This window comes from Myodes glareolus, chromosome 6, assembly GCF_982192425.1.
Source record: "Myodes glareolus chromosome 6, mMyoGla1.1, whole genome shotgun sequence".
Taxonomy (NCBI): Eukaryota; Metazoa; Chordata; class Mammalia; order Rodentia; family Cricetidae; genus Myodes; species Myodes glareolus.
This window is the reverse complement of record NC_142031.1, coordinates 69,006,533-69,019,428: the sequence shown is the minus strand read 5'-3', so window position 1 is coordinate 69,019,428 and position 12,896 is coordinate 69,006,533. Positions and strand designations below refer to the sequence as shown.

The 12,896-nt window shown below is 38.3% G+C and overlaps 1 protein-coding gene across 4 annotated transcripts in view; it reads left to right on the top strand.

Annotated features, from left to right (window-relative positions):
• Atad2b (ATPase family AAA domain containing 2B) overlaps positions 1-12,896 on the top strand; it is a 146,666-nt gene that overhangs the window by 113,802 nt on the left and 19,968 nt on the right. For 3 of the 4 annotated variants that reach the window (XM_085690878.2, XM_085690876.2, XM_048439660.3), the window contains exons 24-25: positions 1,759-1,896; positions 5,392-6,072. In XM_085690878.2, the coding sequence (XP_085547004.1) occupies positions 1,759-1,896; positions 5,392-6,072 (819 nt within the window). The remainder of the gene's footprint in view (positions 1-1,758; positions 1,897-5,391; positions 6,073-12,896) is intronic. The other variant, XM_085690877.2, reaches the window with a different exon arrangement.

Genomic DNA, 12,896 nt, shown 5'->3' with positions numbered 1-12,896 from the left:
TCTGTGTTTTAGAAAAATGAAAGATTGAGTTAAAAGTTGTGAAAGCCAGTTTGGAAAACTACGTTTCAGTTTTCACAGAGGCAAACATAGGTTTGCTGCATTATCCAGTAGTTCTCTTCCTTGGAGTCTGTCTAAGAGAAATGAATATGTGACTACATGAAACATGTACATGAATGTTCATAATAGTGAATGTTATTCATAATAAATAAAAACTGGAAAGAGACAAATGTCCATCACCTGGTTAGTGAGTAGCAAAGCATAGTGCATCCATAGTCCATATTACTCAGTGAAGTATTAATATAAAATGACACTGAACTTCACAAACAGCACTACTGAAATAAGGTAGCAATGAAAGACCATCTATTGAATGTGGTTCTTTCATGTAAAATGGCAAGTATGGTGAGAAAATCATACAATAGTAGCTGCCTGGGACAGGTATCTCAAATTAGGTTTCTATGAGTGACTACAAAAATGTACTTTGCTAAAAACAATTTCATGCTTAAAATGGGTGTTTTTTTATGTTATATAAACTGTATCTCAGTAAGACAGCTAGGGGGAAAGGTGGTATAGCAATATGGATTTTAATGAATGAAGAATGGAACTAAATAAGATTGGCATATGAATGATACATGTGTAGAAAACACTTTGTGTTTTCCTTCCTTCCTTCCTGCCTGCCTGCCTGCCTGCCTGCCTGCCTGCCTTCCGTTCTTTCTGAGAATTGTTCTCATATAACTCAGGCTGCCCTCAAATTCACTATGTGTTTTTCTCTCTTTACCTCCTAAAAACTAAGATTACAGACCTGTGCTACCACACCCAGTTCATACAGTGCTGGGTATCAAAACCAGGACTTGATACATACTAGGCAAACACTCTGTCAGCCTGAGCTACATCCCTAGTCTAGTAGAGGGTGCATTAAAGGGAAAGAATATTGCTAGTTGAATAAATGAGTAGAACCAATTTTGCTAGTCAAAACAGGCAGTATATAAGGTAAACTGTTTGTATTTGTGTGTGTGTATGTGTATGTCTAAAGATGAACCAGTTATCCTTAATTTGGCCTATGTTTATGATACTTGGTTAGAGATATGATGTAGACAAATAGAAATATGAATAATAGGCTAGAGATCTTTGGACTAAAGATTTGATAATTACTATATAACAAACCATATGTGTATGGTTTTAAGAACCATACACATAAAGGATGCTTCTTGTATATTACAGTAAGAAGCTAGGTTATTGAGAGAGTTGTGAGAAGCACTAGCACTTATGATCACATGAGGAAAATTGAGATGGAATGGTTACTCTTCAGGAGATGGTGCCAGCAAGTGAGACTTAGGGCATTGTGGTGTGACAGGCAGCAAGCTAGGTTGAAACTGTTGATGGGAATGTAGTTAGTGACCTGGTACACTTACTGTACATTCTAAGATAGCAGAGACCATGATTTTTAGACATTATGTATAGTCTTATTATCCCACAGTCATATTGTGAAGTGTATCTCTTTTGGAATTAAATTGAGTGAAAATGGGGCTCCTATGGGCATTAGGTACCATGGCCTGCTAAGTATTTTTGTTTTTATGATTTTAATATCAAGTTACTTTCCCATCTTAAAACAAAAGACCCCAATTTCAGCAGAATTACAAACTGTCTAGGTATAATAAATGACTTTTAAACTCAGTTTTATATTTCAAATTTTTAAAAAAACTTTGTTGATCTATGCAGCTGGGGACATTTAAATAGGTATTGCTTATCTGCGGCTTGCAGGCTTATCAGTACCAGCAGAGCAAATAACTCCTCATGGCACTGGTGCCCGTAAGACAGAGACTAGATTGGAAGAGGCATTTCGGCACAAACAAAGAAGCCCAATGGATGCCTGGCACAACTCTGCAAATAAGTGTGCATGTGAGTATTTGAGCATGTTAGCCAATGGTGGCAATAGGTGAGACTTGCTAGGATGGGCCCACAAGACAACACTGCCCTTTGTCCATAGATCTTTAATCCTGTCTTCCCAGAGAAGATCTTGTAAAGTAAGATTAAGAGTGAGATTCTGTTGTTGTTGTTGTTTTTTTTAACTTTATTTGTTGTTTTCTATACTTTTTTTTTCCTGGATGACTAAAACACTTGAAACATTTTCAGTGTTAAGCACTGGATTTTGGATAGAAATATGGAGGCCACAGAATCTTTTGTCCGCCTAGTTCTTATTTCCCACTCCTTGTATGATACGCAGAATGTTCTCTTTGTAGTTAGAAGTACAAGGATCATGTGGAAATGGCTAGTTTGGCAGTAGCAAGTTTGGTTCATTAAAGAGAATATTTTATGCTGAATTTAAGAAATCTGAGTAGCCTAATTTGACTTGGCTTTCTGTGATATATTTAAAAGGAGAATTTAGTTTCTAGATCTTCATAAAAACTTACTCTTAATGATCTATTATATTTCTGAAAGACAAATGTTTATAAATCCAAAATCTTCCTGATGTAGTCTTCATGTTTCATTAAAGATAGTCTGCTTTGAAAGCTATGTGCTGTTCTTCTGGCTTTAATATGATGATACTGCCGTGTCAGCAACGCTGTCCATACTATGCTCTTTATACCAAATGGTAATGAGTTTGAAGGAATAAATCATACCCACTTTTATCCTCTCTCTCTCTCTCTCTCTCTCTCTCTCTCTCCTCCCTCCTTTCTTTTCTTTTATTTTTCAAGATAGGGTTTCTTTGTAGCTTTGGAGCCTGTCCTGGAACTCATTCTGTAGACCAGACTAGCCTCAAACTCATAGTGATCCACCTGCCGCCCGAGTGCTGGAATTAAAGGCGTGTGCCACCACTGCCCGGCTCATACCCACTTTTAAACAATATAATATTTTTATTAAAATCTTCATATGGAGCAAATTTGAAAAGGGATTTAATGATGCATTTAGTTGCTCTGAAACCAATAACTAGGCTATTTGGCCTTGTTGTAGCTTGGATTGTGTCCCATTGTGTAACATTGTACTCTCATTTAAACTTTGAATTCTGTTATAGTTTCTGCATTGATAGTAATGTCTATTAATGAGAATATATTGAAAATTCACTTTAAGAAATTTTAGACTGTGGCAGGCAAGATGGCTCAGCAGACAAAAGGTGCTTTCTTGGTAAGCCTGATACCTGAATTTGATTTCCAGAACCCATAGAAAGGGAGAAAAAAATGAAAATACTTTTTAAATCTCTAGTGGGGTTTTGTTTTTTCTTACCAGTAGATGGCACATGTGACACACCATTTGTCTGTCTCAGGTTAACAGGAATCTTAACTTTAAATGTCCTAAAGGAACAGTTGCTTTTCTAAGGTCTTGGCTTTTTAGAACAGTCTCAATAAAAATTGACTTTAAAAGTTGTGTTCCTAAATGGGTGTTTCAATAGAGCACCCTAAGTAAATAAGGGAAGTGGTAGGATAAGAATGCTCTCCACATACACTCATACACCGCCCACATGGTCCTTCCTGTGAAAATGCTTTCACCCATGCTGAAAGTTTATCTGATCTGTTTCCTTACTTTTCTAAAATCCTGTTGTTAGAAGTAGTGATACTAGATCCTAAAGAATAGGCACATGTTCTCTTTCTCTTTTTTCAATGATATTTTTATTAATTCTTTGAGATCATACAGTGAACTTTGAAAATATTAATTCTTCTCCTTAGCTCCTTCTATAACCACTCTTTTCACCATTTCCTCCCTTCCTACCCAACTTTGAGTCCATGCACCCCGACCACCAACAGCATGGATTTTAGTTTGTATTGTCTAGCTAGTTTTTGGGGTGGGACCTACACCTCTCTCTTATTAACCAGTGTGAAAGACTAAAAAATATATTTGCTTCAGTGAGTTTCTGGCCTTTGTGTAGTGTGCTACATATAAAGAATTGAACTAGCTCTAGATTGAACAGAGTTCAGGCTTTTCTTGCTCTGTAGTTCCATGGCTTAAAAAGTAGAGTGAAAATTCTTAATAATTTTTGGTTTCATGGCTGAAAATTAAGAGTGGTTAGTGTTGACACTTGTCACATAGTGGACTCCTTACAACTGCTTTTGGAACAAGATGGCCATCTTGTCTTCATTTCAGTGTGGCCTATATTACTTTTAGTGAATGATTGTTGTAGATGCTTGTCATCTGAGCTTGTGTATATTTAACTTTTAATATTAGACTGATAAAGAAACTTTCATCCATCTGCTAATTAACATATAAGTATGAGTTATAAAATAGAAACAAAGGAGAGAGCATGAAAAGTGAGTTTTAAACCATAGTGTATTTTGGAAAAAATAAACTTTGAGTCAAATGACTAAATAAATTTAATTTTAGAGATGATAACTACTAAATAAGAAGGAATAATAATGACTAAATTTATTTGTGCCTACTCTTGTAAAGAGTCTAAAGGCTTAAAGTGGTGTGTGAACCCACTGTACACTGTTGTTGGACTATCAGCTAATATTAAAGATCTGAGTTCCCCAGAGTAGTCAAGCTATTTCATCAGCTACCTCAGATACATATAAAGGAGATCAAAAATCTCTGGCCCCAACTTATCACCTGGAAGCCCAACTATCTACTCAAAGAGCTCATGATGCATTCTCACCTAAGAGTGTACAGCTTTTCTAGGTCTCCTTTTTCAGATTATTGACCAAATGGGTATTTTCAATATTTTCTTGATATTGTTGCCTTAATAGCAAAAAGTCTTGATTATTCTACATATTTAGAGATACGTTTGTAATAAGTTGATGCTATTGGGTAAACCATTTGTATTAGGGGCAGTTAACAGTTTGCTAACCGAATTGTTCACACAACCTAATGTAGTGCTTCTCTTCATGATCATTCATCCTACAGGTAATGCCTTTTTCTAAAAGGAGAGGCAATAGGTGTTTGTTTGAGGGATAGCCGTCACTATTGGGTTCTGTAGCATTGGGTTAAAGGGTTTTTGTTGGTGGTGGTGTTTTTTCTTCTCCATAGCTGAGGTGCTGCTTTCTTTGCATGATTTGCTTGCAGTACACCGACCTTCCTGGTAGAAATCCAAGGCTCTCTCAAACTTTCTGGGCTGCTTGGTAATATGATAATTGGCTAATAGTATTCTTTCTAGGTTAGTCCTTGAGTGTTGAAAGTCAGAATGGGCTATAAAGTAGAATTTGTAGTAGTAGAAAAGACTAATGCCAAGCAAACTCATACGGTAAAGTTTAAAAGTTTGCATTCGTCTGAGTTCATCTTTAACTTCATAGCAATTTTACTTAGAGGTTGTGAGAATTAGTCTGCATAGACAACAAGAGCCAGGGGTTTTTGTTTATATTTTGGCCAGAATGGATTTACTTTCTTTGGCTCCACTATAAAGAAAATGTAAAACAGACATTGCACCCTGAAGTTATACATGCTCTTTCCTCCTTTCTTATCAAACAGTCCGAGTTCGGAGAAAATCAAGGCGGCGATCACAGTGGGGTAAAGGAATTATTAAGAAAAGGAAAGTCAATAATTTAAAGAAAGATGAGGAGGACACCAAGTTTGCAGACTATGACCATACCGAGGACAGGAAGTTGCTGGAGAATGGAGAGTTTGAGCTAAGCACTGACTGCCATGAGGAAAATGGAGAAGAAACTGGAGACTTATCTATGACCAATGATGAATCTTCCTGTGACATCATGGATATGGACCAGGGTCAGAGGCTGAACAATGCAGCAGGCACAAAAGAGAACTTTGCATCGACTGAAGAGGAAAGTTCAAATGAATCTCTACTTGTCCACAGCAGCAGTACTCTCAATCCTGAGCAGACATCTAAAAAAGAGCCCTTTCTTAAAGGCAGCTGTCTAAACGGTGAAGCTTCCACTGACAGTTTTGAAGGAATTCCCGTTCTGGCGTGTCAGAATGGTAAAGCTGAAATAGTTCCTCTCTCTGCCGGTGAAGAAAAATCTAGTTCGGAACAGAAGATTCCTTCAGAGGAACAGCTAAAAGACAAACCAGAAACTTTGAATGAAAATCCTGGAGACGATTCTGAGAAACTAGAAGTACTGGGATGTAGTAGTAATGAGAAGATCGAGCCTGGTCCTGATGTGGAGGTTAAAGATACAGAACTGGATAAAGAAGGTAGAGCAAAAGTTTTAAAAGGTTTAAATGTCAGGGTTAATTTGCTGAATATTTGTTTGATTTCTAGTAGCAATAATTGGCTTACATTCTCAGAACGTAATGATCACTAACATTTTTCATCCCATTCCATAAATAACTGAACGTACCCAGTTTTGCTGAAGGTTCCAGAGGTTTCATGATCCAGAATGAGTGCTGTCTTGGCCTTTCACTCTTCCACCTCTCTGATTGTTGCTCTTTTTTCTTCTTCTTTGAGACAAGGTTTCTCTGACTGCTCTGGAACTTGTTCTGTAGACCAGGTTCGTCTCTAATTCAGAGATCCTCTGCCTCCCAAGTACTGGGATTAAAGGCGTGTGCCACCATCATCCAACCTGGTTGTTACTCTTATCTTAAAATCTTTGTAAGTGAAAGTCAGGTCAATTCACAGGTGCAAAGAAAATGGAATCCCAAAGGAAGAATTGTGAGAATGGGTGAGGCAGATTAGAAAATTGCATAAACTGAGATTAAGCCATTCTTAATTCATTTAATCATGAAATTTTGATCTAATTCCCCCCATGCCTGGTTTTCAGTTTTGTAAATTAAACTTTTGTAAATCAAACAATGGTATTGTTGCTGGGATTAACACTAACTAACTAGCTACTTCTTCTGATTACTAAAACGTATTGCAGTGTAATTAGACTGAGTATCTCAGATCCAACTAAATTACCTTGATTTGTGTGGCAGTGGAGAAAGGATGTAGAACTCACTGTTGACTCACATTGCTCTTAGAAAATCAGAGCATTCTACAAGCCCTGCCTTCTCATGACTACCATCTGTTTAAGACAAAGCAAAAAGGGAAGTAAAGATTATCTAGTTCATCTTTTCTCACCATTATTCTTTTTTTTTTTGAAAGTAATTTTATTAAATTATAAAAGTTTCCATTTACGCCCCTCTTCCCAACACCCTTCCACTCCCCCCCCTCCTCCCTCTTTGTCCCTAAGGGCAGTCAGGGTTTCCAGCCCTGTGGGAAGTTCAAGTTCGTCCCCCCCTCCCTCCAGGTCCAGGAAGGTGAGTATCCAAACAGACTGGATCCCAAAAATCCAGTATATGCAGAGGAAACTAGTCCCAGTGTCATTGTCAATGGCTTCTCAGAAAGACTCCGGGCCAGCCACATTCAGAGAATCCGGCCACATTCAGAGAATCTGGTTGGATCACGTGCTCGTTCAGTCGCAGTCCAACTGCCCTTGGTAAACTCTCATTAGATCCGACCCCTTGTATCAGTGGGTGATAGCATCCCTCGCAGTCCTTCGTCATTTTCTTCGTCCTTCTGCTCCTCATTTGGACCTTGGGGGGCTCAGTCCGGTGCTCCGATGTGGGTCTCCGTCCTTATCGCCATCCATCGCCAGATGAAGGATCTATGGTGATAAGCAAAATATTCATCAGTATGGTTATGGGCCAAGGCCGGTTCAGGCACCCTCTCCTCTGTCCAGAGAACAATCTGGGGATCTCTCCTTGGACCTGGGATCCCATATATAATCAAGTTTCCTATAAACCCTAAAATGACTCCCTTAGTTGAAATATATTCTTCCCTGATCCCATATTCATCCTTCCTCCCTTCCCCCCATCCCGGTCAACCGAGCTTTCTCCATTCCTCCCCTACTCCCTTCTCTCTAACCCTCCCCCCTTCCAATAACCCTCCCACCCACCCCCATGCACCCAAGATTACCTGGGACTCTTGTCTATTTCCTACCTCCTGGCGGATAGCTAAATAATCTTCATCAGGTTCGTCTTATTTAGCTTCTCTAGGATCACGAATAATAGGCTCAAAGACCTTTAAATTATGGTTAGAATCCACTTATGAGTGAATACATACCGTGTTCCTCTTTTTGGGTCTGGCTTACCTCACTCAGTAAAGCGTTTTCTATGTCCATCCATTTGCATGCAAAATTCAAGATGTCATTATTTTTTACCGCTGAGTAAAACTCTAATATGTATATGTTCCACACCTTCTTTAACCATTCTTCTATTGAGGGGCACCTAGGCTGTTTCCAGGTTCTGGCTATTACAAATAGTGCTGCTATGAACATAGTTCAACAAATGCTTTTGTAGTATGCTAGGGAATCTCTAGGGTATATTCCCAAGAGTGGAATTGCTGGGTCCTGAGGGAGGTTGACTCCCAGTTTCCTGAGAAACCGCCACACTGATTTCCACAGTGGCTGCACAAGTTTGCATTCCCACCAACAATGAATGAGTGTTCCCCTCACCCCACATCCTCTCCAGCATAGGCTATCATTGGTGTTTTTGACTTTAGCTATTCTGACAGGTGTAAGATGGTATCTCAAAGTGGTTTTGATTTGCATTTCCCTGATCACTAAGGAGGTTGAGCATGACCTTAAGTGTCTTCTGGCCATTCGAAGTTCATCTGTTGTGAATTCTCTGTTCAGTTCAGTACCCCATTTTTTAATTGGGTTAATTAGAGTTTTAGTGCCTAGTTTCTTGAGTTCTTTGTATATTTTGGAGATCAGACCTTTGTCTGATGAGAGGTTGGTGAAGATCTTCTCCCAGTCAGAAGGCAGCCTTTTTGTCTTACTGACAGTGTCCTTTGCTTTACAGAAGCTTCTCAGTTTTAGGAGGTCCCATTTATTCATTGTTTCTCTTATTGTCTGTGCTGCTGGGGTCCTACTTAGGAAGAGGCCTCCTGTGCCTATATCTTGTAGACTACTTCCCACTTTCTCTTCTATCAGGTTCAAAGTGGACGGATTAATGTTGATGTCTTTAATCCATTTGGACCTGAGTTTTGTGCATGGTGATAGGTATGGATCTACTTTCATCCTTCTACAGGTTGACATCCAGTTATGCCAGCACCATTTGTTAAAGATGCTTTCCTTCTTCCATTGTATACCTTTAACTCCCTTGTCAAAAATTAGGTGCTCATAGGTTTGTGGGTTAATATCCGGGTCTTCTATTCGATTCCAAAGGTCGATTTCTCTGTTCTTATGCCAATACGAAGCTGTTTTCAATACTGTAGCTCTGTAATAGAGTTTGAAGTCAGGGATGGTAATGCCTCCAGAAGTTCCTTTATTGTATAAGATTGTTTTGGCTATCCTGGGTTTTTTGTTTTTCCATATAAACTTGATTATTGTTTTCTCAAGGTCTGTGAAGAAGTTTGATGGTATTTTGATGGGGATTGCATTGAATCTATAGATTGCTTTTGGTAGAATTGCCATTTTTACTATGTTGATCCTCCCAATCCAAGAACAAGGGAGATCTTTCCATTTTCTGGTATCCTCCTCAATTTCTTTCTTTAAAGACTTAAAGTTCTTGTCAAATAGGTCTTTCACTTCCTTGGTTAGAGTAACCCCAAGATATTTTATGCTCTTTGTGGCTATCGTGAAAGGTGATGTTTCTCTGATTTCCCTCTCAGCTTCTTTATCCTTTGTGTATAGGAGGGCCACTGATTTTTTGGAGTTGATCTTGTATCCTGCCACGTTACTAAAGGTGTTTATCAGCTGTAGGAGTTCTTTGGTAGAGTTTTTGGGGTCACTTATGTACACTATCATATCATCAGCAAATAACGAAAGTTTAACTTCATCCTTTCCAATTCGAATCCCCTTGATCTCCTTATGTTGTCTTATTGCTATTGCTAGAACTTCAAGCACTATATTGAAGAGCTAGGGAGAGAGTGGACAGCCTTGTAGTGTTCCTGATTTTAGTGGAAAGGCTTTGAGTTTCTCTCCATTCAATTTGATGTTAGCTGTCGGCTTGCTGTATATTGCTTTTATTATATTTAGGTATGATCCTTGTATCCCCAGTCTCTCCAACACCTTTATCATAAATGGGTGTTGAATTTTGTCAAATGCTTTTTCAGCATCCAATGAAATGATCATATGGTTTTTTTCTTTCAGTTTATTTATATGATGGATTACATTGATAGATTTGCGTATGTTGAACCAGCCCTGCATCTCTGGGATGAAGCCTACTTGATCATAATGGATAATTTTTTTAATGTGTTCCTGGATTCGGTTTGCCAGGATTTTATTGAGAATTTTCGCATCGATGTTCATGAGTGAGATTGGCCTGTAATTCTCTTTCTTGGTTGTGTCTTTATGTGGTTTTGGTATTAAGGTAACTGTAGCTTCATAAGAGGAGTTTGGCAATGACTCTTCTGTTTCTATATTATGGAATACATTATGGAGTATAGGAATTAGCTCTTCCTGGAAGTTCTGGTAGATTTCTGCATTGAAACCATCTGGTCCTGGGCTTTTTTTGGCAGGGAGATTTCTGATAACAGCTTCTAATTCTTCACGACTAACAGGTCTATTTAGATTGTTCACCTGTTCTTGGTTCAACTTTGGTATATGGTACTTATCTAAAAAAAAGTCCATTTCTTTTACATTTTCCAACTTTGTGGCATATAAACTTTCGTAGTAAGATCTAATGATTCTCTGAATTTCCTCTGTGTCTGTGGTTATATCCCCCTTTTCATTTCTGATCCTATTAATTTGCATGTTCTCTCTCTGCCGTTTGATTAGTTTGGATAGGGGTTTGTCAATCTTGTTGATTTTCTCCAAGAACCAGCTTTTTGATTCATTGATTCTTTGGATTGTTTTGTCTGTTTCTATTTTGTTGATTTCAGCCCTCAGTTTGATTATTTCCAGTCTTCTACTCCTCCTGGGTGAATCTGCTTCTTTTTTTTCTAGAGCTTTCAAGTGTGCTGTTAGGTCTCCAATGTGTGCTTTCTCCGTTTTCTTTATTTGGGCACCTATTGCTATGAACTTTCCTCTTAGCACTGCTTTCATAGTGTCCCATAGGTTTGAGTATGTTGTGTCTTTGTTTTCATTAAATTCAAGGAAGACTTTAATTTCTTTCTTAATTTCGTCCTTGACCCAGGGGTAATTTAGTAGTTGACTGTTCAACTTCCATGAGTTTGTTGGCTTCCTGGGGGTAGCATTGTTGTTGAATTCTAATTTTAATCCACGGTGATCTGACAAGACACAGGTGGTTACTAATATTTTTTTGTATCTGTGGGAGTTTGCTTTGTTACCGAGTATGTGGTCAATCCTCGAGAAGGTTCCATGAACTGCAGAGAAGAAGGTATATTCTTTCCTATTTGGGTGGAGTGTTCTATAGATGTCTGTTAAGTCCATTTGATTCAATACCTCCAATAAGTCTCTTAATTCTCTGTTTGGTTTCTGTCTGATTGACCTGTCCATTGGTGAGAGAGGGGTGTTGAAGTCTCCTACTATTAGCGTGTGTGGTTTGATGACTGCCTTGAGTTCTAGAAGAGTTTCTTTTACATATGTGGGTGCCTTTACATTAGGGGCATAGATATTCAGGATTGAGACTTCTTCCTGATGAGTTGTTCCTGTTATGAATATGAAATGTCCATCTCCATCTCTTCTGATTGATTTTAGTTTGAAGTCGATTTTGTTAGATATTAGAATGGCCACACCCGCTTGTTTCTTAGGTCCATTTGCTTGGAAAACCTTTTCCCAACCCTTTACTCTGAGTAGGTGTCTGTCTTTGTGGTTGAGGTGTGTTTCTTGTAAACAGCAGAATGTTGGATCCTGTTTTCGTATCCAATCTCTAAGTCTGTGCCTCTTTATAGGTGAATTGAGTCCATTGATATTAAGAGATATTAATGACCATTGGTTGTTGACTCCAGTCATTTTTTTGGGGGGGTAATAGAGTGTATGTGTTTTCCTTCTTTGAATTGTGCTAGTGAAGGGTCGCTAGATGTCTGAATTATTGTATTCAGTGTTGGCAATGTTGGATTCCTTGGGATGTAATTTTCCTTCTAGTATTCTCTGTAAGGCTGGATTAGTAGTTACGTATTGTTTAAATTTTTTTTATCCTGGAATATTTTGTTTTCTCCGTTGAGAGTGAACGAAAGCTTGGCTGGGTAAAGTAGTCTGGGCTTGCATCCATGGTCCCTTAATTTCTGCAGTACCTCTATCCAGGACCTTCTGTCTTTCATGGTTTTTATAGAGAAGTCTGGTGTAAGTCTGATAGGTTTACCTTTATAGGTTACTTGACCTTTTTCCTTTGCAGCTCTTAATATCCTTTCTTTAATCTGACTGCTTTGTGTTTTGATTATTATATGGCGAGGGGATGTTTTTTTCTGATCCAGTCTATTCGGTGTTCTGTATGCTTCTTGCACCTTCATAGGAATATCCCTCTTTAGGATGGGAAAGTTTTCTTCTATAATTTTGTTGAATATATATTCTGGACCTTTGATCTGCAATTCTTCTCCTTCTTCTACTCCTATTATTCTTAGATTTGGTTTTTTTATTATGTCCCATATTTCCTGAATGTTTTGTGATGAGAATTTGTTGGATTTGCTGTTTTCTTTGGTCAGGGCGTTTATTTTCTCTATGGTGTCTTCATAATCTGAGATTCGTTCTTCTATCTCTTGTATTCTATTGGTTAAGCTTGATTCTGTAGTCTCCGTTCGTTTACCTAGATTTTCCATATCCAGCCGGCCCTCGGTTTGTGTTTTCTTCACTGCCTCCATTTCAGTTTTCAAATCTTGAACTGATTCCATTACCTGTTTGATTGCTTTTTCTTGGTTTCCCAGGGTATCATTTACGAATTTACTCATTTCTTCAAACCATTTGTTATATTTGTCTTCCATTTCTTTACTCATTTCTTCCATCTTTTTGTTATATTTCTCTTCTGTTTCTTTAAGTGAGTTATTCATACCCTGTTTAAGAGACTCTATTGCTTTCATAATGACACTGTTTTCCACTTCTTCCGGAATAGGGCATTCAAGTCCTTCTGTCGTAAGATCGCTGGGATCTGGTGTTTTCATGTTGTTTTTCAGATTGTTGGAGGAATTCTTGCCTTGG